General features: G+C 37.9%; 1 protein-coding gene and 1 pseudogene across 1 annotated transcript in view; one reads left to right on the top strand and one right to left on the bottom strand.

The window, feature by feature from the left end:
• The window catches only part of LOC138095965 (zinc finger protein 30 homolog), a 65,074-nt gene that overhangs the window by 10,179 nt on the left and 31,601 nt on the right, over positions 1–23,294 (top strand). Inside the window, 1 exon segment of the mRNA XM_068991966.1 lies at positions 1,087–2,435. Within this exon segment, the coding sequence (XP_068848067.1) occupies positions 1,087–2,435 (1,349 nt within the window).
• LOC138095970 (zinc finger protein 790-like) lies at positions 16,188–22,978 on the bottom strand (annotated as a pseudogene).

The following is a 23,294-nucleotide window of genomic DNA, read 5'->3' as shown; positions in this document are numbered from 1 at the left end:
ATGATGCCTTTAGGAAGAATATAGGAAAGGGTATGAAGAAACAAAATGGGCTGCATATTTGTAATATACATGTGTATAGTTAATAAACTTGAAGATAAATAAGTAGAACCTTTCATTACCTTGGTTGCAAAAGTGAGGTTCACTTACAGCTGTGTAGACAGTGAGCTGAAATGGAGATATCTACACGTGACAGTAAAGAGGCCACTGGAGGGATGAGCAGATGTAAAGAAATTTTTCCATTTATGTATTTGATTGAGATAGCATTGGTGTGCTTTTGTCTCCCATCTCTATAGATAGTGCTAAAAAAAGGTGTAAGATTGGAGGCAAGGCAACATATATATTTTTACTATTAACTAATTATGAAAACTTAATAATAAATAGTTTCTCTGTGCTATGGATTTTTTATTCAGTGATAAGTGAAAGATTTTTTCTTCTTGGGAAATTGTTGAGAACACAGGATTAAAAACTTGGAAAATTAATGAATATATCACAACAGAATTGAAAAAAGTGCTAAGAAGCAGGGAGCAAATTATTGGGATAGAAAATGAAGGATATAAATTAGATGAAGTCAGCACAGATAGCTTTTCTGATTTTTATCATGATATCTAAAGGATGAAAAGAACCCAACCATGTGGAGAACCCATCAGCATTCTTGGGAGATTTAATAGCCAGTAAAAAGCTCTAAAAAATGGAAAGATTGTGACATATTTTAGTATCTGAAAGGAGGCAAGTGTGACAGACATAGGGAGTAAAGGGGTCTACAGCTTGAAATGACATCTTTTGGTAAACAAATGCTGTGTTATTCATAATAAAGTGTTTGTACTTTATTCTTACTGAAAAAGAAATCATTAACAAGTTTAGGTAGAGATCTCAGACTTTTATTTACTTTGGAATTATCTGGTCTTAACTCATCATTTTCTTTATTTGTCTTAGCTTTTCTCAAGTTACGTTATTTTTTAAAGTCCTTGTAAAGCACATTTATTTCAACTGGACTTTATTTTCTTTTTTCCTGTTATAAAGTTTTTATTTGCTTCTTTGTTTACTTTTTCTAGAAGAAAATAGCATGTGTTTTATCTTCTCTTTCAGATTTGGAATCCAGATATGACACTAAAAAGTTATTTCAAGTAAAGGATATTTGTGAAATGAGTTTCTCTCAGTGGAAGATAATGGAAAGAATTAGAAGCTGTGGCCTTGAAGACTCTTTTTTCAGGAAAGATTGTGAATATAAAAAGTTTGAGGGACAAGAGGGTCCTCATGAGGCATATTTCAGGCAAGTGAAAAAACCCACCTCTGAAAAAATGCCCAAGAACAGAAAACGCACATCTCTTACTTTGTATCCAAGAATTCACAGTAGAGAGAAGCCCTATGAATGTGGGGACTGCGGGAAGGCTTTTAGAGTACGCCAGCAACTTACTTTCCATCAGAGAATTCATACGGGCGAGAAACCCTATGAATGTAAAGAATGTGGAAAAGCTTTTAGACAGTGTGCCCACCTTAGTCGACATCAGAGAATTCATGCTTCTGACAAACTCCTTGAATGTAAAAGATGTGGAAAGATCTTTACATGTGGTGCAGATCTTCGTGTACATCAGAGAATTCATGTTGGTGAGAAGCCCTATGACTGTAAGGAATGTGGGAAGGCCTTTAGGGTGCGAGGACAACTTAATCTCCATCAAAGGATTCATACTGGTGAGAAACCCTATGAATGTAAGGAGTGTGGGAAGACCTTTAGACAATATGCACACCTTACTCGACATCAAAGACTTAATATTGCTGAGAAATGCTATGAATGCAAGGAATGTGGGCAAGCTTTTCTGTGCAGTACAGGCCTTCGAGTACATCACAAACTTCATACTGGTGAGAAACCCTATGACTGTAAGGAATGTGGGAAGGCCTTTAGAGTGCGGCAACAACTTACTCTTCATCAGAGAATTCATACTGGTGAGAAACCCTATGATTGTAAGGAATGTGGGAAGACCTTTAGTCGTGCCTATCATCTAACACTCCATCAGAGAATTCATACTGGTGAGAAACCTTATGAATGTAAGGAATGTCAGAAGTTCTTTCGTCGTTACTCAGAACTTATTTCACATCAGGGTATTCATATTGGAGAGAAACCTTATGATTGTAAGGAATGTGGGAAGGCCTTCAGACTGTTCTCACAACTTACTCAACATCAGAGTATTCATTTTGGTGAGAAACCTTATAAGTGTAAGGAATGTGAGAAGAATTTTAGATTGCTCTCCCAACTTACTCAACATCAGAGTATTCATACTGGTGAGAAACCCTATGACTGTAAGGAATGTGGAAAGGCCTTCAGACTTCATTCATCTCTTATCCAACATCAGAGAATTCATTCTGGTGAGAAACCATACAAATGTAAGGAATGTAAGAAGGCATTTAGGCAGCATTCACATCTTACTTACCATCAGCGAGTTCATAATGTCACTAAATAGTTATAAGAAAGCCACCCATTGTGAATTTTGTGTTAAGGAGCATTAGAAAATAAATCTGGAAGAGAAGTGTTTGAATGTAGGAATCCCTTTTGCTTCATGCTCAAAGTTAAAACAAGAGGTTTTAAAAGAGTAGGTTAAATTAATGAATACACAGCAGTGTTTTATCACCACTCAAACCATGTTAAACTTTAGGAAACTGATAGAAATTCATAGCAAGAAACTCTCTTAAAGGAGTGAATGTGAAAAAGATTTTGATCTTACTTATTACCACCTCTGTTCTTTCATCTGTACATACCAACCTTTGGAGGTTGCCAGGGTACCAACTCATTCGGGACATTGATAAACAGAAGGAAAGAGGAGTGATTTAGCCTGCATTTCCTGTATAAACTATAGCTCAAGGCAACTAGAGGTTGATGAGGTAAAGTTCTTTATTGAAATAATGGATCTAAGCACGGTTCTCAGTAGAAGTGTTAAGACCTTTAGGTGAATGGTCTATATGAACTTCCCAGTGAATAGATCAGGTTGACAACATCTGACCCACTGATCAACTTTAATCTCATCAAAAATAGGACAAAACATTTTATGCCTCCTTGTATGATACAATAAGACATACCATTGCCAAAAATATTAACGTGAATCTAATTAAGCATCAAGACCTAACTCCCAGTTTAAAGAAAATTCGAGGAACAGAAGAACAAATTACATGATATAACAGGAAGCAGACCAATAAAATGTGGGTAATTCTATGAGAGTAATGACTCAAGCTTCTCACTCAATGAAATGGATTGGAAAAAGGGAGGTGGAACTCTTAGATGTTAACGAAGTCTTAAGAGATGTATCAATCAAATACAATGAATGAGTGTTTTTCATTTAGATCACAAGTTGAACAAGCAAAAGACATTTTTATGACAGTTGGGGAAATGGGACTATTGACAGTACTAGATAATATTAAGAAATTATGTTCTTGTTAGATGTGCTAATAGCATTGTGTTTATGTAAAAGTGTCTTAGAGATAAATTAGCAAGTTTATACACATAAAACGGTATGTGTAGAATTACTGTTAAAATGCTCATGCAAAAGAAAAGTAAGGATAGATAACTTGTTTAAGTCATGGTAAGGTAAACCAGGTGCATGGTTTTTGCTTATTTTGTTTTTGCTATTTTCTCTATTTTCATGTATTTGAAAATTTCCATCATTTTAAAATCATAAAATATCTATGAAATTATAGCCAGCTTTAAGTGAATAGTATTTGTAAATGGCTACTTATTAGAACTTCCGGATGTAGCTAAAGTTCTACACATAGGGATATTAAATGTGCTATAAGGTATTTGGGAAATTAAGATTGAGGGTCCAGATTTTCTCTAGTTCACCTAATGCTACATCTCTTATAGTACCTGTTCCCATAGTACTTCATATATTTCAGGAGTAAAAAGAACAGTTGCAGCTATTTGTATAATCAGTGGAATAGAACTGTATTATTCAATAAAGTAGATGCTAGCAGCATGTTGAGCACTTAAAACTGAGCTACTGAGAACTGGAATGGTGGTTAATACAAATTAAAATGGTCTTAAGTGTAAAATACACATGAGGTTTTGAATACTTCATTCAAAAAAAGAATTAACGTCTCAATTCCTCACAGCATTTCTCTGCTGTAGTTGGGAAGCTGTGAAATTCAGTGGATTGCATTACTACATAATACAGAACCCAAATTCAAGTGTGTCTCTGCTGTCAAGTAGCATGTTTGTATCCTGAGGTCTTGGTTCTACCCTGAATCATGCTGGACTTTTTTTTTCCTCTTCATAAAATGTAGCCTATGTTTACTGAGTCATTTTCTCAGACTGCTTTTGGCCTGTAGATGTTTTGGCATCCAAAGGCCTTTTTAAAAATTTATGCTGTTTCCTATTAAGCTCAAGCTTGCAGTGCATTGAGTACAATTCTCTTTAAGACTGTATTTTCTGTGATTTTTATTAGGGTTCATTCAGTTAGACAAAAGATCAACAGGTTCTTCTCTGTATTGGGTTTCCTGTGAGGCTTCTGTGGGAAAAAGACTTTAAAATTCTTAGAAGCCCTGCTCTTTCACAGAAAGAATGAACGTTGGCTTTATCTTTACCCTGGAGTCATATTTTTATGACAGCACCACATACTTGATTGTTCCTCCCCTCTCAAGCCCATTGTAATTTTGAGAACCCTTTGCTACCTGTAAACACTGTCATGAATCCCCTATACTTCCTTGAAATTCTACTTGAAATATGCACCAATTGATATAATGAATATAATGTTTTTTTTACTCTGTTAATATGACAGATTTTCAAATATTGATTAAACCTTATATCACTGTAGTAAACTTCATTTGTCTGTAGTGTACACTTCAAATATATATATACACACACACATATATAGCTGGATTTGCTATGTTTGCTATGATTGCTATGATTTACTAACATTTTCTTGAGAATTTTTGTGTCTACATGAAAGATACTGGTCTATAATTTTGTTCTATTTTTTGTTTCGTTTGGTATCAGGTTGATGGTGGCCTCACATAAGGAGTTTGGAAGTATTGCCTCCTTTTAATTTCTGGAAGAGATAGTGTAGGACTGGTGTTAATTAATCTTTGAATGGTATAATTTTCCAGTAAAACCATTTGGGCCTTGCAATGGACTGAATGTGTCTCCTCAAAATGTGTTGATATCCAAAGCCCCACTGTGATGGGATTGAGATGGGGCCTCTCAAGATGATTAGGTCATGAGTATAGAGCCCTCCTAAATGAGATTAGTGCTCTTAAAAAGGGGGCTCCAGTGAGTTCTCTCACCCTGTCCTGTCATGTGAGGATGACAGGACAAGAAAATGACAGTTTTCAATCTGGAAATGTTCATTAAAACAAAGTCACACACACAAAGAAAAGTCACGAGAAGACAGTCACCAAAACTATGCTAGCACCCTAATCACTGACTTCGGCCTCCACGCTTGTGAGAAATAAATGTTTATAAGCTACCCAGTCAGTGATTCTGTGTTATAGGAGCCCAAGCTAAATAGGACAAATTTGTACCCAAAATGGATGCTAATCTAAAAAATATCTAAAAACATGGAAGCTGTTTTGGAACTGAATAGTGAGGGGATAAAAGCTGAAGAGCTGAAAAGCATACATTTTGATATGTATGCAAAGAATAATGAATGATAAGGGTAATTCTGGTGAAACCTCAGAAAAGAGGAGAGCTGAAATGAAAACCTATCTTGGAAAATAGGAACAAAATGTTGGTAGAAATATGAATAGTAAAGACCATTCTGGTTCATTCTGAGGTGGAAATGAAGAACATATTATTGGAAATGGGAGGAAGGATCATTCTTTTTATAAAGTGGCAAAGAACTTGGCTAAATTGTGTTTGTGTTCTAATGTTTTGCGGAAAGTAGAACTTCTAAGCAATGAAATTGAAGATGTGGCTTTGCTCTTTCCGGCTGATGATAATGAAGTGCAAGAAAAGAGAAATGACTTTAAAAGATGGAATTTCTGAAGCAGAACCTAAAGATTTGGAAAATGTTCAGCTGAATAAATAGTGTTAAAATACTGTGAAAATGAGGGCATAGATTGGGAAAGAATAGCATCTTGTAAGTTGGTTTGGAGACATTGGGAAGACCCTGATGATGCTGGGGACATTGAACTCCTAAGTTTAGAGTCTGCTTTACCAGTGGAAGTGGCATCCCCACCCAGAGGCAACATTTCCACCTCCATTTGATGCGATAGGCACTGCATTGCCTGGAAAGCATAGTAACCCTGAGGTAGAGGCCACATGACTCTTCAGAAACTGTCCCTGCCAGGGACAGTTTATTTCTGGGCCCATCACTAATAGACTCAAGTCCCAGCAGACTCCTAAAGGTGAAGTTCAAAGTGTGACCTGAGAGGTGTGCTACACTTGAAAAGAACTACTTGAGTTTTCTAATTTGTACACACAGAAATCCAGGGAACAAGTATGGGAATGGATATTAAGACGTGGAATAATGGTGGAAGGAAGATGATTGGAAATCTGGTGACAGTGAAATGTGGGAAAGAGAAGTGTGGATAGGCTTCTCTGGGCAAAACATTTGAAATTATTTGTGTCCTGTGTAATTGCTCACTGAAGTGTGACCTCAGCAGAGGATTTAATAATCAAGTGGATAGGATGGTTTGTTCTGTGAGTAACTGTTTCTTTTCCCAGTCACCCCCCCCCCCCATTATCATCCAATGGGCTTATGAACATAGTGGTGGCAGGGGATGGACATTATGCATGGGCTCAGCAACATGGACTTCCATTCACCAGGGTCAACCTGACTGTGGCCACTGCTGGGTGCTCATTCTGGCTGCAGAGAAAAACACTGAATCCCTAACATAGCAGCATTCCCTATTGTTGTTCAGTCACTAAATTGTGTCCGACTCTTTGTGACCCCATGAAATGCAGCACACTAGGCTTCCCTGTCCTTCACTATCTCCTGGGGTTTGCTCAAACTCATGTCCATTGTCCATTGAGTCGATGATGCCATCCAACCATCTCATCCTCTGTCACTCCCTTCTCCCCTTGCCCTCAATCTTTGCCAGCATCAGGTGGCCAAAGTATTAGAGCTTCAGCATCAGTCATTCCAATGAATATTGAAACTGGTCTGATCTCCTTGCTGTCTAAGGGACTCTCAAGAGTCTTCTCCCACACCACAATTCAAAAGCATCAATTCTTTTTAACACTCAGCCGCCTTTATGGTCCATCTCATCACATCTCATACATGACTACTATAAAAACCATAGCTTGGACTATATGGAACTTTGCTGGCAAAGTGATTTCTCTGCTTTTTAATACGCTGTCTAGGTTGTTCATAGCTTTCCTTCCAAGGAGTGAGCGTCTTTTAATTTCATGGCTGCAGTCACCGTCTGCAGTAATTTTGGAGCTCAAGGAAATAAAGTCTGTCACTCTTTCCACTTTTCCCCCATCTATTTGCCATGAACTGATGGGACTGGATGTGTGAGCTTAGTTTTTTGAATGTTGAGTTTTAAGCCAGCTTTTTCACTCTCCTCTTGCACCCTCTTCAAGAGGTTCTTTAGTTCCTCTTGAAACTATGAAAACCCGTAAACAAAGGTAACTGTCATCGAGTTAAGTAACAATCTACATGACTTAAGCATTTGCTTCACTTTCTTACCTACAAGTATTTAAGTTTACACTGTCATTGTTTCTGATCTACAGAAAGCTGAGTGGGAATGACCCAGAATTACCACATAACAGGCAATGTTTTCTGAGCTTTTAATATGTGCCAGGGGCTATTCTAAGGACTTTACACTATTAACTCATCTAACCCTCATAACAATGCTACGAAGTAGGTATCTTCCGGTTAGGAAACTGGCACAGCCACCTTGAAAGACAATTTGGTGGTGGTTTTATAAAAGTAAACAGACTTTTTTTTTTTTTTGGACTACGCTGTGCAGCATGCAGGATCTTAGTTCCCTGACCAGGGACCAAACCCAGACCCCTGCAGTGGAAGCATGGAGTCGTAACCACTGGATGGCCAGGGAAGTCCAACATACTCTTTCTTTATCATACAACCCAGCAATTAAGATCCTTAAGTAGATGAAAACTTAGGTTTACACAAAAACCTGTACACAGATACAGCAGCTTTATTCATAACTGTCAAAACTTAGAAGCAACCAAGATGACTTTCAGTAGGTGAATGGATAAAGTCCAGACAACAGACTATTCACTTCAGTTAAGTTGCTCAGTCATGTCCAACTCTTTGTGACCCCATGGACTGCAGCATGCCAGGCCTCCCTGTCCATCACCAACTCCCGGAGTTTAACCAAACTCATATCCATTGAGTTGGTGATGCCATCCAACCATCTCATGATCTTTCGTCCCCTTCTCATGCCCTCAATCTTTCCCAGCATCAGGGTCTTTTCAAATGAGTCAGCTCTCCGCATCAGGTGGCCAAAGTATTGGAGTTTCAGCTTCAACATCAGTCCTTCCAATGAACACTCAGGACTGATCTCCTTCAGGATGGACTGGTTGGAACGCCTTGCAGTCCAAGGGACTCTCAAGAGTTTTCTCCAACACCACAGTTCAAAAGCATCAATTTTTCGGCACTTGGCTTTCTTTACAGTCCAACTCTCACATCCGTACATGACTACTGGAAATACCATAGCCTTGACTAGACAGACCTTTGTTGGCAAAGTAATGTCTCTGCTTTTTAATATGCTGTCTAGGTTGGTCATAACTTTCCTTCCAAGGAGCAAGCATCTTTTAATTTCATGGCTGCAATCACTATCTGCAGTGATTTTGGAGCCCCCCAAAATAAAGTCAGTCACTGTTTCCACTGTTTCCCCATCTAGTTGCCATGAAGTGATGGGACCGGATACCATGATCTTAGTTTTCTGAATTTTGAGCTTTTATTCAGTGCTAAAAAGAAATAAGCTATCAAGCCATGATAAGACATGAAGGAGACTTAAATGCATAATACCAAGTGGAAGAAGTCAATCTTTAAAGATTACATAGTGTCTGATTACAACTATAGGACATTCTGCAAAAAAGCAAATCTATAGACAGCAGAAAGATCAGTGGTTGTTAGGGGTGTGTGGAGATGAATAGGCAAAGCATAGAGAATTCTTCAGGTAATGAAAGTACTCTGTGGGGACTTCCCTGGCAGTCCAGTGGTTGGGACTCCACACTGCCACTCCTTGGTTGGGGAATGAAGATCCTGCATGCAGTATGGTGTGGCCAAAAAATAATTAAATTTTGGGGAAAAAAAAAACTCTATGAGGTTGGAATGGTGGATATATGTCACTATACATTTGTCCCAAACCACAGAATGTACAAGGTAAATTATGGCCTTTGGGTGAATCCTTGGTTTAAAAAAATTGTAGGACTCTGGTGGAGGTTTTTAATAATGAGGGAAGCTGTGTATGTACTGGGGTGGGCAGTATGTGGGAAATCTCAGTATCTTCTCAGTTTTATTGTAAACCTAAAACTTTTCTTAAAAATAGTCTTTAAAAATATTTTGAAAAGAAGAGAGAGAAAAACTATGGCAAGGAGAGGCTGAATAAACTACTGAAGCAGCTCACACACCTAGCAAGTGTTAGTGCTAGAATTTTAACCCAGGTATTAGATCTATGCTCTTACCCCTTATACCATCCTGCTCACACACCACACAAAAAGGAAGTCTGAAACAAAGTTATGCAGACAAACCAGAAATTAGACCTGGTCAGTACTACAAAACTCCTGTGTTAGGTGTTCTGATCTAGAGGTGTGGTAGCGTACCCACCCTAGTTGAAACAGACCTCTCAAACCACTGACTGCATTCCTACTCTTAACAATTTCACAAAGCAAAGTCCGTGTCACTGATCAAAATGAGTCAAACCATCTCCTACCCTATTTGCTTTTGATCACAAGCCTTTGTAGAAGATTAAGAATATCCAGTGTGTGATTCCAAGCAGGTATATTCTCTTCTTTAATAAGAGATTGTCTGAAATAATGGTCTGTAATCCTCCAGATTTGCTTTTCTACACCCAAAGAATGTTTAACAAAAAGCCAACAGGAAGAATTATTTACATAATGTAAATAATTAATCAGAAGGATTAATTAATTATTAGGGTGCATTGGGGAATGGGATCTGTGCCTAGAACCTCTGACTTTCCCTGTGGAAGGAAGACTTAGGGGTAAATCAGTGAAACTGTTTCAAGGGGACACCAGCTGTTTGCATATACTAAAAAATGAAATGCATTTCATGGAACAAAGAGGAAGTACAAATTCTTCAATTTGATTTTTTCATGTACAGCAGCAATTCTCTCCTTTTCACGTGCCTTCTGTGAGGAATGGCAGTCGCCAGGAAAAGAGGTGCATGAGACATCTGGTGTTTTTGAAGATGGGTCAAAATCCAGTCTCCACTACCATCCTGGTCCCTCAACTTTCACAGGCATACAAAGAAAGTAGAATACGAGATGTCTGGGTTCACAGCTCTGGATACGCAGTAGTTCTGACACTGCTGCTGGTCACCACTGAGGCTGTCCATTGCCTCAGTTTCTCCAGAAGGTAGGCTGGGACCTGGATCCCTCTACCAGAGTGCTTGCACCAGGACAAACATCTCCTTGAGCAACATAATAACAAACTATAAGGGACTAAAAATAATTGCACATGTGCACAGTTGGGGCAATTATGAACAACAGGATACAAAACCAACTGCCATTTCTGAGGTTCTGGGAGTAAAAGCACAGTAATATGCATGATCCCTGCACAGAGCACCACCAAGGGGCTGGACAGCTAAGTTAGGCCTCCTGCCTACTAGTTGTGCCATGTCTCTAATAATATAAACTTTGTACCTGTTTTTACAGTTTTTGCCTCCTTGAGAAATTCATTTTTCAACCCGGGCAAGAGCCAGACCAATTTTGCTTCTAGCCTCTAGCCCATGGTGGTCTAATGGCTAGAATTCCTGGTTTTCATCCAGGCTATGCAGATCCAGTTCCTGGATAGGGAACTAAGATGTTGCTTCAAGTCATGGTGCACAGCTCTCTCTCGGAGATCAAGAACACAGTGGCGCCACTATGCTAGTTGATCACCATGCTGTCGATGGTTGTTAATCATAGCTCAGCGAGGGAAGTGCTCCTCTACCGGTTTCCCTGGAAACTCATAAGCCCACCAACATCCATTCCTCCTCTAATAGGTAACTTCCTCCTTCCCCCAGAGTGAACACTGCTGCGTAAGTCCTGCCTGCTGTCTGCCATACACAGCGGGGTATCACCCTGGGAACTTTGCTTCAGACTTGAAAGATTCCCTGTTCAATAAACCCTTGATGTCTCTACCGCTGTCTCCAGACTCATTCTTACAATGCACTGCTGCTACTGCTACTGCTGCTAAGTCGCTTCAGTCGTGTCCGACTCTGTGCGACCCCGTAGATGGCAGCCCACCAGGCTCCCCCGTCCCTGGGATTCTCCAGGGAAGAACACTGGAGTGGATTGCCATTTTCTTCTCCAGTGCATGGAAGTGAAAAGTGAAAGTGAAGTTGCTCAGTCATGACTCTTGGCGACCCCATGGACTGTCCATAAAGAATCTGCTTGCAATGCAGGAGACTCGCGTTCAATCCCTGGGTTGGGGAGGTCCCCTGGAGAAGAGCATGGCTATACGCCAGTATTCTTGCCTGGAGAAGTCCATGGACAGAGGAGCCTGGCAATCTAGCCTATGGGGCTGAAAGAAACAGACACGACTGAGCAACTAACACTTTCACGGTTTTCAACATAATAGCTATTTAAATACACTAAAATTAAACAAAATTTAAAATTTCATCCCTCAGTCAAATTAGTCTCATCTCAGGTGCTCAGTGGACAAATGTGGCCAGTGGCTACAGTACTGGATAGCACAGACATTGAATATGTAATTCAGTTCTGCAGAAATTGCTATTGGACAACACTGTATGAATGTTAGCTTTGTTTTACAGGCGAGGACACTGAAGCTTAAAGACATCACTATTACACAGAGCTGCATGATGACACAATCATACCCATTCTTATAATACTATGCGCACATTCACTGCTACAAATGAACTCCTCATATATCTTTCACTTAACACTTCTATAATTTCATAGGAATCTAAGTACAGAACCATGCAAATAAAGAAAAATCATTTTATTAACGAGTTATAAAATAGTCATAGACTGATTAATCCCAGACTTCACCCTTAAAGCTATAGTCACACCATCCCCAGACACTTTAACAATCCCAGATAGATTATATGATTATCCACTAGCGTTTCTCAGACTCAAGCACAGTCTTCCCTTCCCCAGTAGAGGATACTTGTGCGTGCGCCCGTGCACACACACGGACACACATACCCACCACGACCATAAAGCAAGCATCACATCCTTGAATCCCTTTGAGCAGCAACCCGGTATTCACCGTCACAGCATCTGAGCCAGAGCTCTGTCTGAGAAATCTAGACACTACTTGTTAGACTTCTGCAGCTTTTTCAGTCCTGGACTTCTATTTCTCTGAAGGCATCAGTGCAAGACTCAAGCTCTGGTAACCTCTGAGGTTTTCTAGAACCTCTGAGGAGCCACTTGAGTAAAGTGAAATAGCGCCGGACTTTACCTTCCACAGCGCCCGACTGTGTGCACGTGCGCTTTTGTGGGGGTGTGACAGGCGCACCTGCCGCCTTCTAACATCCTCGGCTGCTGAGCCCTTTAGTGACTGTATTCTCACGCTGTGAGGCAGGGACAGAGCCCTCTCCCTACTGTTGTTTCATTTTGATTATTTTTGAAAGTATAGGCATATATAGCATTCCTCTCTTCCTTTTACAAATATTAGAATAATATACATATTATTCTCCACATACCTATGTTCTTCTTTAATGTATCCTGAAGCTAATTCCCTATTAGAATACAGCTACATGATAGCCCACTGTTAGATAAATATGAAGTTAATTCATCTAGTTTATGCTGGACATCTTATTTCTAGCCTGCTTCACTCACATACAGCATTTTTTAAAAAAATTGTGCATACCACATTTTGTAACTTCACCAGTGTATCTTTAGAAGCAAGGGTCTCAGTCTTAAGGTATATATATATATAAAACACATGGACATTGCTCAGTTCTCTCCTATATTAGTTCTATTATTTTACATTTTCATCAATGTGAGAGTCCTTGTTTTTCCAGTCTTGCCAATAGAATATTTTAATGAGTTGTTGGATTTCTGTCCATCTGATTGGTATAAAGTGTTGTTTCAGTGTGGTGGTCTTATATTCTCAACTTTTAGGCTCTTTAAGAATATGAGTTTGTGGTATAGTTGCAAATATCTCTAATTTGCAATTTTCCTTTATCTTTGTTGATACTGCTTTAGTTCTATAAAAAATTGACTTCTTCCTCATTTCTACTGGATTTTTGAATCACAGTTATTGATATCTCAGTTCCAAAGTTATAAAGGAATTCACTCATGTTTTCCTGTAATAAAGTTTCATTTTTTTTCTCCTCCTTTAAAAATATTTAGACCTTTTGTTGGGAATTTATCCTATTTTATACTGCCTAGCATGAATCTAATCCCCCCTACATTTTATCCAGTTGTATTAAGACTAATTATTAATAAGTTCTTTCCCAAAATGGTCCTAGTTTAATGGCTCCTGCAAAGAATGGTGGTTAGGAAAAAACTAAGGGCCATTCTATCACCTATAAGACAGACTAGAGAAGACATTATCAATATCCACAAACATATCAATAGAGTTCAAGAAGCATGTACCTCAGTAATTCAATGAGATCCAGAAATTCACCATGAAGGAGGTAGGAACAAGATAATACACTCAACAAGGCAATCTAGGCCAAAGAAAAAAGGAACGCCTCCTACTTAAATGTATACAGATGTCCAGAGAGCTCTAAATGTTATTTTTCTTGGTGTACTTGTCACCTTAAAAATAATTCAGTCAGCGTGAATGGTTTATTAATAACAAAGCCATGTAATAAAAATTTTCATTTTCTCCATGAGTTGTGAAATTCCATAAAAGACAGTGATTCAGGAGGGAGTGACTCTTCCCTAATATTGTTTAACTACTGCTAAATAACTGAATTATAAATGCACTAAATATAAATACACATATTCAGCATTCCTTAACTCATGTAATACTAAAAGGTACTGAGAAAGTGCAAGTAGAATAAATCAAGTACTAAATTGAGAAGGTACGTTTTCATCATATCTTGCTGTTGTTTAAACTGTAGAATTACCACCTATCCAGATCAGAAGTTAAACATTTTGAGTAAATATCATTTGACTATCATATTATTTTTTCATGTATAAGTGGCATTATTCTGGAATTTTTTGTTCAAGGGCTACTTTACATCTAATTTTATTATCAGAATTATGGTAGTCTTTTAGCATGAGTGAACAACTTTTTCATAGGATTTTCTGTTCTTTCAGGGGGCAGCCTGTATAATTATCTGGTCTGACATGACTTAAAAAAATTTTTTTTTCCAATTAGCCCTTTTCATTTACTCTCAAATTTTAATCATTTAAGAAAATGATTCATTTAGAAAATAAACTTAATTTTCTAAATTTAAAAAAATTGTGTCTAGTAGTTTACATATATTTACATGACCTTTAAAAATTCCTCTAAACATATAGTTATATCACAGTTCTCCTTTCCTATAATGTGGAGGCACTCTAAAAGTCTAGTAAAGAAGTTTTCTTCAAAGAAACATTTTGATTTAAAATACAAAACCTTCTGTTTTAGGGACTTCTCTGGTGGTCCAGTGGCTAAGACTCCATGTTCCCAATACGAGGGCCCTGGGTTCCATCCCTGGTCAGGGAACTAGATCCCACATGCCACAACAAGACCAAGTGCAGCCAAATAAAAAAATTAAATAAATATATATTTTTAATAAAATACATAACCTTCACTTTTAAAATAAAAAAACTTTTGTTCTTTATTCCATGATTTTGGCTTTATTTTCATTAAACATTTTCATCAATTTACTCGGGGGCATTTACTTATTTTAGCTTGAGTAATCATCATTTAACCTGACAAATATTTGGACCCAACAATATGACACGAATTATTCTAAGAGCTAGAGATATAGTGGTGACAAGAAATAAACTGCCCTCAATCTTCTTGGTTTTATACATAAAACAATTTCCATTGAGAAGTCTATGGTTACAGTCATAAGATTTTTATTTACAGGAGATTCATTATCATTCACATCCAAATAGCTGTAATTTCACTTTTGATTTACTTATTAATCTGAGAATTGTTTCCACCAGGGAAGCCCTGTTTATATATGTAGTAGACCTCAATTGTAGACCTCAATTTCCAAGAGGTCAGAATTCATTCCACTATTTTCTAATTTGCAAAATTTAACTGTGGTGATAAAATGGATAATGACACTTGGCTTTAGAAATTTGTTAGAAACAAATCATTTCCAAATGCCTTAAAAAAATACTGAGCACTCAACAACCCCACTTTCACTAAACCATAAGGCTTTCTTTATAGTATAAGTTTATGTAGCAAATGAAATTATTACTGAATCAAAGCTTGTTTTGCTTCATTAGATTTTACTGGTTTATCTTCAGAATTAAAATTCTGCTCTTCAATAAGACATACATACAGATGGCATATTTGTCTGTAATTATTATACTCTTAAGGTTTTCTTCTCATAGAAATAGTCTAATACTAGTCTTAAAGATGATCATTAAGTCATTTAAATCCTCTAACTCATTTAACCTTTACAATCTCATAAGTAAGCAAACAGACACAGAAATAAGTTACTGCCAAAAAAATTAGGAGGTAAAAGACACCAGAACTAAGACATGGCAAATAAGTTGTATGACATAGCTCAAGGCTTTTCCAGATTAATTGCAGGACAAATTTGCCTTTGGTATGATTTTGGGGAAGTGCAACAAACAAGATTTAAGTAGTAATGCAAAGTTTCCCTACATGATTTGAGCTTTAAGCTATGTAGCATAAAATGATGTGGAGAATCTTAAGAGTCATTCAAAAGGATTCATGCTATCATCTCATTTTTATGGCTTTACCCTGATAGCTTATAATTGATGACTACTCAGTAAATGCTTTCCTCTATTAATATACACTGCATTAGGAATTTTTTCTAATTCCTTTTGTTGAGTGTGTTGTGTGCTCTGTCAAAAGGTCTTCCCATATTATTTACATTACAGGCATTCTCAAAAAAAAAGGAATTAACTGAAGTCAATTAACAACATGAATAAAGATTTTTCCTACATTTTTATATCACAAGATTTCACAAGAGTGAAATAAAGTGAGAGCCTGGAGAAAATACCATCTCAAAATCTTTATGCTCACAGGATTTCTCAAAAGTGTAAATACTCTGGTGTTGAGCAAAGTCACAGTCACGACTAGTGGTGTTCCCATAATCTTTCCATTGATAGAGATTCCCATCAATGTGAATTTTCTGTTCAGCAAAAAACAAATGGCGACTAAAGATCTGGCCACTTTCCTTACATCTATAGGGTTCTGCATCATTATGAATTTTGCTATGTCATGTTAGCTGTGAACCCCAGATAAAAGATTTCCCACAGACTTTACATACATAAGGTTCCTCAGCAGTATGTATTCTCTGATGTTGTGTAAGTTGTGAACTCAATAGGCTTTTCCACACTCTTCACATTCATATGATCTCTTTCCAGTACAGATTTTCTGATGTCAATTAAGTTCTGAACCACGAAAAAAAGTCTTTCCACATTCCTTACATTCATAGTTTCTCTCACTGGTATGAATTTTCTGATGCCAATTAAATTCTGAACCATGAAGAAAGGTATTTCCACATTCCCTACATTCACAGGGTTTCCTTGCATTATGAATTTTCTCATTTTGAGCAAGGTATGAGGCCCATATAAAAGTCTTCCCACATTGCTTACATTCATGAGGCTTCCTACCAGTATGAATTCACTGATGTCGAGTCAGGTGTGAACTCCAGATATAGGCTTTCCCACATTTCTCACATTCAAAGGGTTTGCTACCAACATGAACATTCTGATGTTGAGCAAGATTTGAACCACGAATAAAGGCCTTTCCACATTCTTTACATTCATGAGATTTCTTACCAGTATGAATTCTCTGATGTTGAATTAAGTGTGAGCCACGGGCAAAAGCTTTCCCACACTCTTCACATTCATAAGGTTTTTCACCAGTGTGAATTCTCTGATGTTTAGTAAGATATGATTGCTGACTAAAGGCCTTTCCACATTCATTACATTCATAGGGTTTTTCACCAGTATGAATTCTCTGATGTCTAGTAAGGTCTGAGCCACAACTAAAGGCCTTCCACATTTCTTACATTCATAATATTTCTCACCAGTATGAATACGCTTATGGACACTAAATTGTGAATGAAATCTAAAGGTCTTCCCACATTCTTTACATTTAAAAGGTTTTTCACCAGTATGAATTCTCCTATGACCAGTAAGACTTGAACACAAACTGAAAGCCTTCCCATATTCTTTACAGTCATGTTTTCTTAGCAATATAAACTGTCTGATACTGAATAAGTTCTGAATCAAGATAAAAGTTCTCACATTTCTTATCTTCACAAAATTTTTCACCAGTGTGAATTAACTGATGTTGAATACAGTTGAGTCAGAACAAAAGGCTTTCCTACACTCTTTAAATTCATTCAGTTTCTTTACTGTGTTAAATCTCTGATGAAGATTAAAAATGGGACTTATTTTTACAATTGAGTATAACTTGCTTCAAACATTCTTCCTGATTTTCCTGTTGTCTTTCAAACTGACCTTTGCTTTGCCAATCACCTCTAAAACATAAACATTCAGGGCTATGTCTTTTACAAATTTCCATTATTTCCCATTGAGATATTTCTCTGTCAAAAATGCCATTTTTTGGTGATAACTTCTTGGTCTGATACCTGGATTGCATGTCTGAAAGATAAGAAGATAAATTCATACTGTTTTTCTGTTCAGAAAGAATTAAGGTTTTCAATGTAGATATAGGAATAAATCCTACAGTAAATAGAGCATATGAAATATTAGTGGCTTAACAAATCCATAAATTTTGGACAATTTGAAAAAAGGGAAAGAAATAAATAGAAATTTAAAAGAACTAAAGAAGCCAAGGCAGGTGATTAGATATACAAAGTTTTGTTCAGGTCAAATTCATCTGAGGAGTAAATAAAAAAAGATTGTTCTGATACTATACCAATAATGGGATATCAATTTAAAGACTTAAGACTATTTTACCCAGTATGGTATAATCAACATTTAGCACGTTAGGCATTAAAAAAATAATTCTGTTAAAAAAAATATACTACAGATCAAAGAAGGGCAAAGGGAGCCAAAGGATGGAGTAAAGGATAATAGCAAAAAAATCAGGAACAAGGAAGCACAACTGGGACAATGTGATAACAATGTACTAATGATACACCTCATTATCTAATCCCTTTCATCTCTACTGAAATGAGTACACATAATTCTATATCACTTTCTGTACAGGTAAGAACAAACAAAAGCATATCTATGTTCAGAGAAATGGAAAATCATACCTACTTACTCATTTGTCTTTGCACATTTAAATACTTTGCCTTGCTCATTTTCTCCACGGGGCTTAGCCAAGTCATATTTTGTCAGATGATCCCAACCAAGGTGTTTTTGTTTATTTCTTGAGTTTATAGCATTGCTCTTCCATTTGATTTTATACTTTAAGTTCTTTCCCAGATGACTTTTACCAAACCTCCATGGGATATCAAACTTACTGGTAAAATATTTCAGAAGAACAAAGCAAAAAAATACTACAACTACTACTATGTGAATATACTGAAGGGCTTATCCAATTTTTATTATTGAAATTATACTGGTATTAGCATTTGACTTTGTTGTTGTTCAGTATCACAGTCATATCGGACTCTTTGCAATTCCATGTCTTAGTTGCTCAGTCGTGTCTGACTCCCTGAGACCCCATGGACTGTAACAATCCAGGCTCCTCTGTCCTCCGCTATCTCCTGGAGTTTGCTCAAATTTATGTCCATTAAGTTGATGATGCTATCCGACCATCTCATTCTCTGCTGCCCTCTTCTTCTTTTGCCTTCAATCTCTGCCAGCATCAGGGTCATTTGACTTAGAGACTGATAGAACATACAACATCTTCAAGGCTAAAGTAATAGAGATTGGTATCTAGGGTTGGTCTACAGGGGGCGTCCTAAACATTTCTCACGTTGACTTGTAACTCAAGGACCATAACCTAGGAATGTGGGTAAAAGAGAGGCAGACCTACACAGGAACTACAGATCAGTTTCAAATCATCCCAGTGACCAAGGAGGGCAATGGATTGAGATAACAACAAAAATGTTTCAGAACTTGGTAGCATACAAAGTTCTCTATAAAAGAAGATAACCTAGTCATTAGTTTCACATTTTACAGATAAGTGTTGCACAAAATTAAAATAACCATACAACACGAATGCAGAAACTATCGAAACAGCAGAGAACCGAAACGGATCTATAGGGATTCTAAATATTGGAGTTATGAGACAGAGTTTAAAAATAATTATGTTTGAGCTTCCTTGGTGATCTAGCAGTTAAGAGCCTGCCAATGCAGGCAGCACAGGTTCAATCCCTGATCCAGGAAGATCCCACATGCCACAGAGCAACTAAGTCCACGTACCACAACTACTGAGCCTGTTCTGTAGAGCCTGGGAATCACAACTATTAGCCCACAAGCCACAACTACTGAAGCCTGCACCCTAGAGCCTGTGACCCGCAATAAGAGAAGCCACTGCAATGAGGAGCCTGTGCACCACAACGAAGAGTAGACCCTGCTCACTGCAACTAGTGAAAAGACCATGCAGCAATGAAGATTCAGCACAGCCAAAAATCAATCAATAAATAAATTTAATTTAAAGAAACACATCAATATGGGTTCAGAAATTTAGAAGTGTTAGTCACTCAGGCATGTCTGACTTTTTGTGACCTCATGGACTATAGCTCACCAGTTCCTCTGTCCATGGAATTCTCCAGGCAAGAATACTGGAGTGGGTTGCTATTCCCTTCTCCAGGGGACCTTCCCGACCCACAGATTGAACCTGGGTCTTCTGCATTGCAGGCAGATTGTTTACCAACTGAGCTACTACATGACTCCAATAAGGAATTAAATTTCCTTCCTTGATATTTCAAGTAAAAAAGAAGCTTCAAGAGTAAATTATTTCAATTTGATGCTTGGCTATAATAGAAAATTCACCAATTACCATTCTCTTGCCAAATATACCCCTTGCTTCCTTTTGACAGGCAGGACTGGCTTTTTATGACACTGTATTCTCTGCTTATTGTCTTTCATTAGCCCTAACCTCTCTTGCCATTTCCTCTTCACTGTAACCAGAAACCATAACAAAGCAGCCTATAAGGCCTTCTCTTAACACAGAGACTGCTTTGCAGAAGTTAATGAAATTGTTCCAGTCACAGAAAAGAATACCACATTTCTTAATTGATTACAGATTCTTTGTTAACCCTTTTTAACCTAAAATGAAATTAGGAAAATTAATAAACATTGCTTAAAAGAAAGAATTAATTAATGAAGGAAGTGTAGCAGTAAGCAAAAACTATGCAAAATAAGAGAAATTCAAGAGGTAACAGGTAAAATGAAAAATAGAGTCAAAATTTTTTTTTTTAGTGAGTGAATTTACAAATATCTAAACGGGGGAAAAAAAAAGAGAAATGGGAAGAAACTGACCCTAAACCATTGACCACTGGAGAAAAACAATGGCACCTACCTTTCTGTAACATGAAGGAAAAATGAGAGCACTGAAATGGAGTGGTATTTTGAGGTGAAGAGATTTATTTGGAACTTCACATGGACTTCCCTGGTGGCTCAGACGGTAAAGCGTCTGCCTACAATGTGGGAGACCCAGGTTCAATCCCTGGGTCAGGAAGATCCTCTGGAGAAGGAAATGGCAACCCACTCCAGTACTCTTGCCTGGAAAATCCCGTGGATGGAGGAGCCTGATAGGCTCCTACAGTCCGTGGGGTCGCAAAGAGTCAGACACGACTGAGCGACTTCACTCACTCACTCACTCACATGGAAAAGGTTACTTTTATTTCTAGGTTTTAGGCCTTTATCCACAGGCTTTTGGCCTCTGAGGAGGAAACTCTAGACCAATATTACAGAGATGCTGCTGTCTCACTAAACATCTGGGCTATTATCTGCAGTGATGGCCTCCTTGTTCAGCCCTCACTCACCTGGGCAAGTCTCATCCTTCAAAGCCATCCAGGGTTCTCTTCCCTTCTCCAGTAAAGAGAATACTTCCGGCTGATAAATGCAAAGTCCTGGTCAAAAAATAAGAAATAGGAAATTACCACCTGGTAAGGGTTTCCTAAGTCCCTTAGCTACTAGAAAGGGCAAGAAAAAGGCATAAAAGATGGGGAAGATGGAGGTTCCCAAAAATGATAACTTATTGCCAAATGTACAAAGCACACACCATTTTCCCAGATATAGGTCAGAAATCCCGAGACACTTGAAAGACAATCCAAAAATTCACAATGTAGAAATCAGGGATTTCTGGGGTGAAATTCTGAAGCTTACCCAGTGAGACCAGGTTGCTGTAGTTCTCCAGCATCACATCTCTGTACTGATGTCTCTGTTCTAAGTCTAGGCACTCCCATTCCTCTTGAGAGAAGTCTACAGCTACATCCCTGAATATCATCAGCTGCTGAAATGACAAACCCAAACATCAATGGTGAAGTAAACCTTTTAGATAGGCAGGGAAAAGATGGAAAAGGGCACTGCAGGAAGAGGTATACACATTCAGCAGAAACTGGAGTTGGCTGCCTCTAGGGTAGGGGAGGAAACAACAGGGAAATTAGTGTCCCTTAAACCAAGTGCCTATATGCTCTTAAAATCTCCTGTTGTCAGTCACAACAATGTTATGACCTTCCTGTAACAAACACCAAGACAACTGGATGGTAGCCCAGAAAAACAGGTATCATATGAGTTCTTTGTTGATACCACCAAGAGGCTACACCAGCCTGGAATAATTAACTTCAGATTTATTGTATGAGAAAAGTGTTGTGTTTTTTTTTTTTCACCTTCTTTTATTTGAATTTTCTATTAGTTGAATTTGAAAGGATTCTTAAGAGATATACTCCCTAGCTGAATTCCATTTTTTGTGGAGATGTACAAAATCTCTAGGCTATCAGCTAAGTAACTGACCATCTGCACTTCTTCTTAATGATATTAATCTCTCATTGGTTTCTTGGCAAGATCCCACATCTCTCTGAACTCAACCTCTTCTTATATCCTCTATCTAAAAGCATGACAAAGTGCCACTACTAAAATAAATACCAACTAACACTGACTCTCATCGTTCCTAAATGAAACACCCCATCATACAGGGTAAATAAAAGCTTTCATATAGTGTGTCCTTTTTAGTCACTCAATTCCACTTTGATGAACCACAGTTGATGTCTTTTAACATTTTATTTTACATTGGAGTACAGTCAATTAACAATGTTGTGATAGTTTCAGGTACATAACAGAATGACTCAGGAGCCACAGTTTGATCTTTAAAAGTCTCTACTATTTCCTTTAAGGGAATATATTTCTCCTCCTTCAGTGCTCCATCAAAATATTAGGATACAAGAGGTATTGAATGCCATGTTGGGAGAGACGAGGGACATACAGAGAAGGTACTAAACTGTTCCACAAATATCACTTACCATGTTGAATAGTGAGTCAGGTAAGCAGTTTAAGGATAAGGAATAAAAATATTCACATGATGTAATATAAATGGTTATCTTATTATAATTATGCGTGCGTGCTAAGTCACTTCAGTTGTGTCCAACCCAATGGACTTTAGTTTGCCAGGCTCCTCTGTCTATGGAAGTCTCCAGGCAAGGATACTGGAGTGGGTAGCCATTCCCATCTCCAGGGATCTTCCTGACCCAGGGATCGAACCTGGGTCTCCTGCATTGCAGGCAGATTCTTTACCATCTGAGCCAGCATAGAAGCTCTATATTATTATTATAAATAGTTATATTTTTGGAGAGAAGCAATTCCAACTCACATGGGCCATAACTTAAAATTCCAAGAGTCACTAGTCTTCTGGATTTCTCATGTAGTTGAAGCAGTTTTGAGAAAGTGGAGCTAGAGGGAAGGAATCCTAAGAGGTCAGGCTTTCCTCAGAGCTTTCAAATGGACTAAGAATACCATTTTATTCCCTGAAGGAAGGTCAGAGGCAATCTGCATACATTCTGGCCCTATCCAAAACCCAAGAGACTAAACTACAGCAGGATGAAGTTTCAGTCCAACCAGTTATGATAAATCATGACATGGATCAGAATATTCAGATATGAGATAAGGCCATTCTGACTTGCTCTGAATGGCCCCTT

Source organism: Capricornis sumatraensis, chromosome 20 (assembly GCF_032405125.1).
Source record: "Capricornis sumatraensis isolate serow.1 chromosome 20, serow.2, whole genome shotgun sequence".
Lineage (NCBI taxonomy): Eukaryota > Metazoa > Chordata > Mammalia > Artiodactyla > Bovidae > Capricornis > Capricornis sumatraensis.
Note: the sequence above shows the minus strand (reverse complement) of the source record. Positions and strands in the feature narration are given on the sequence as shown.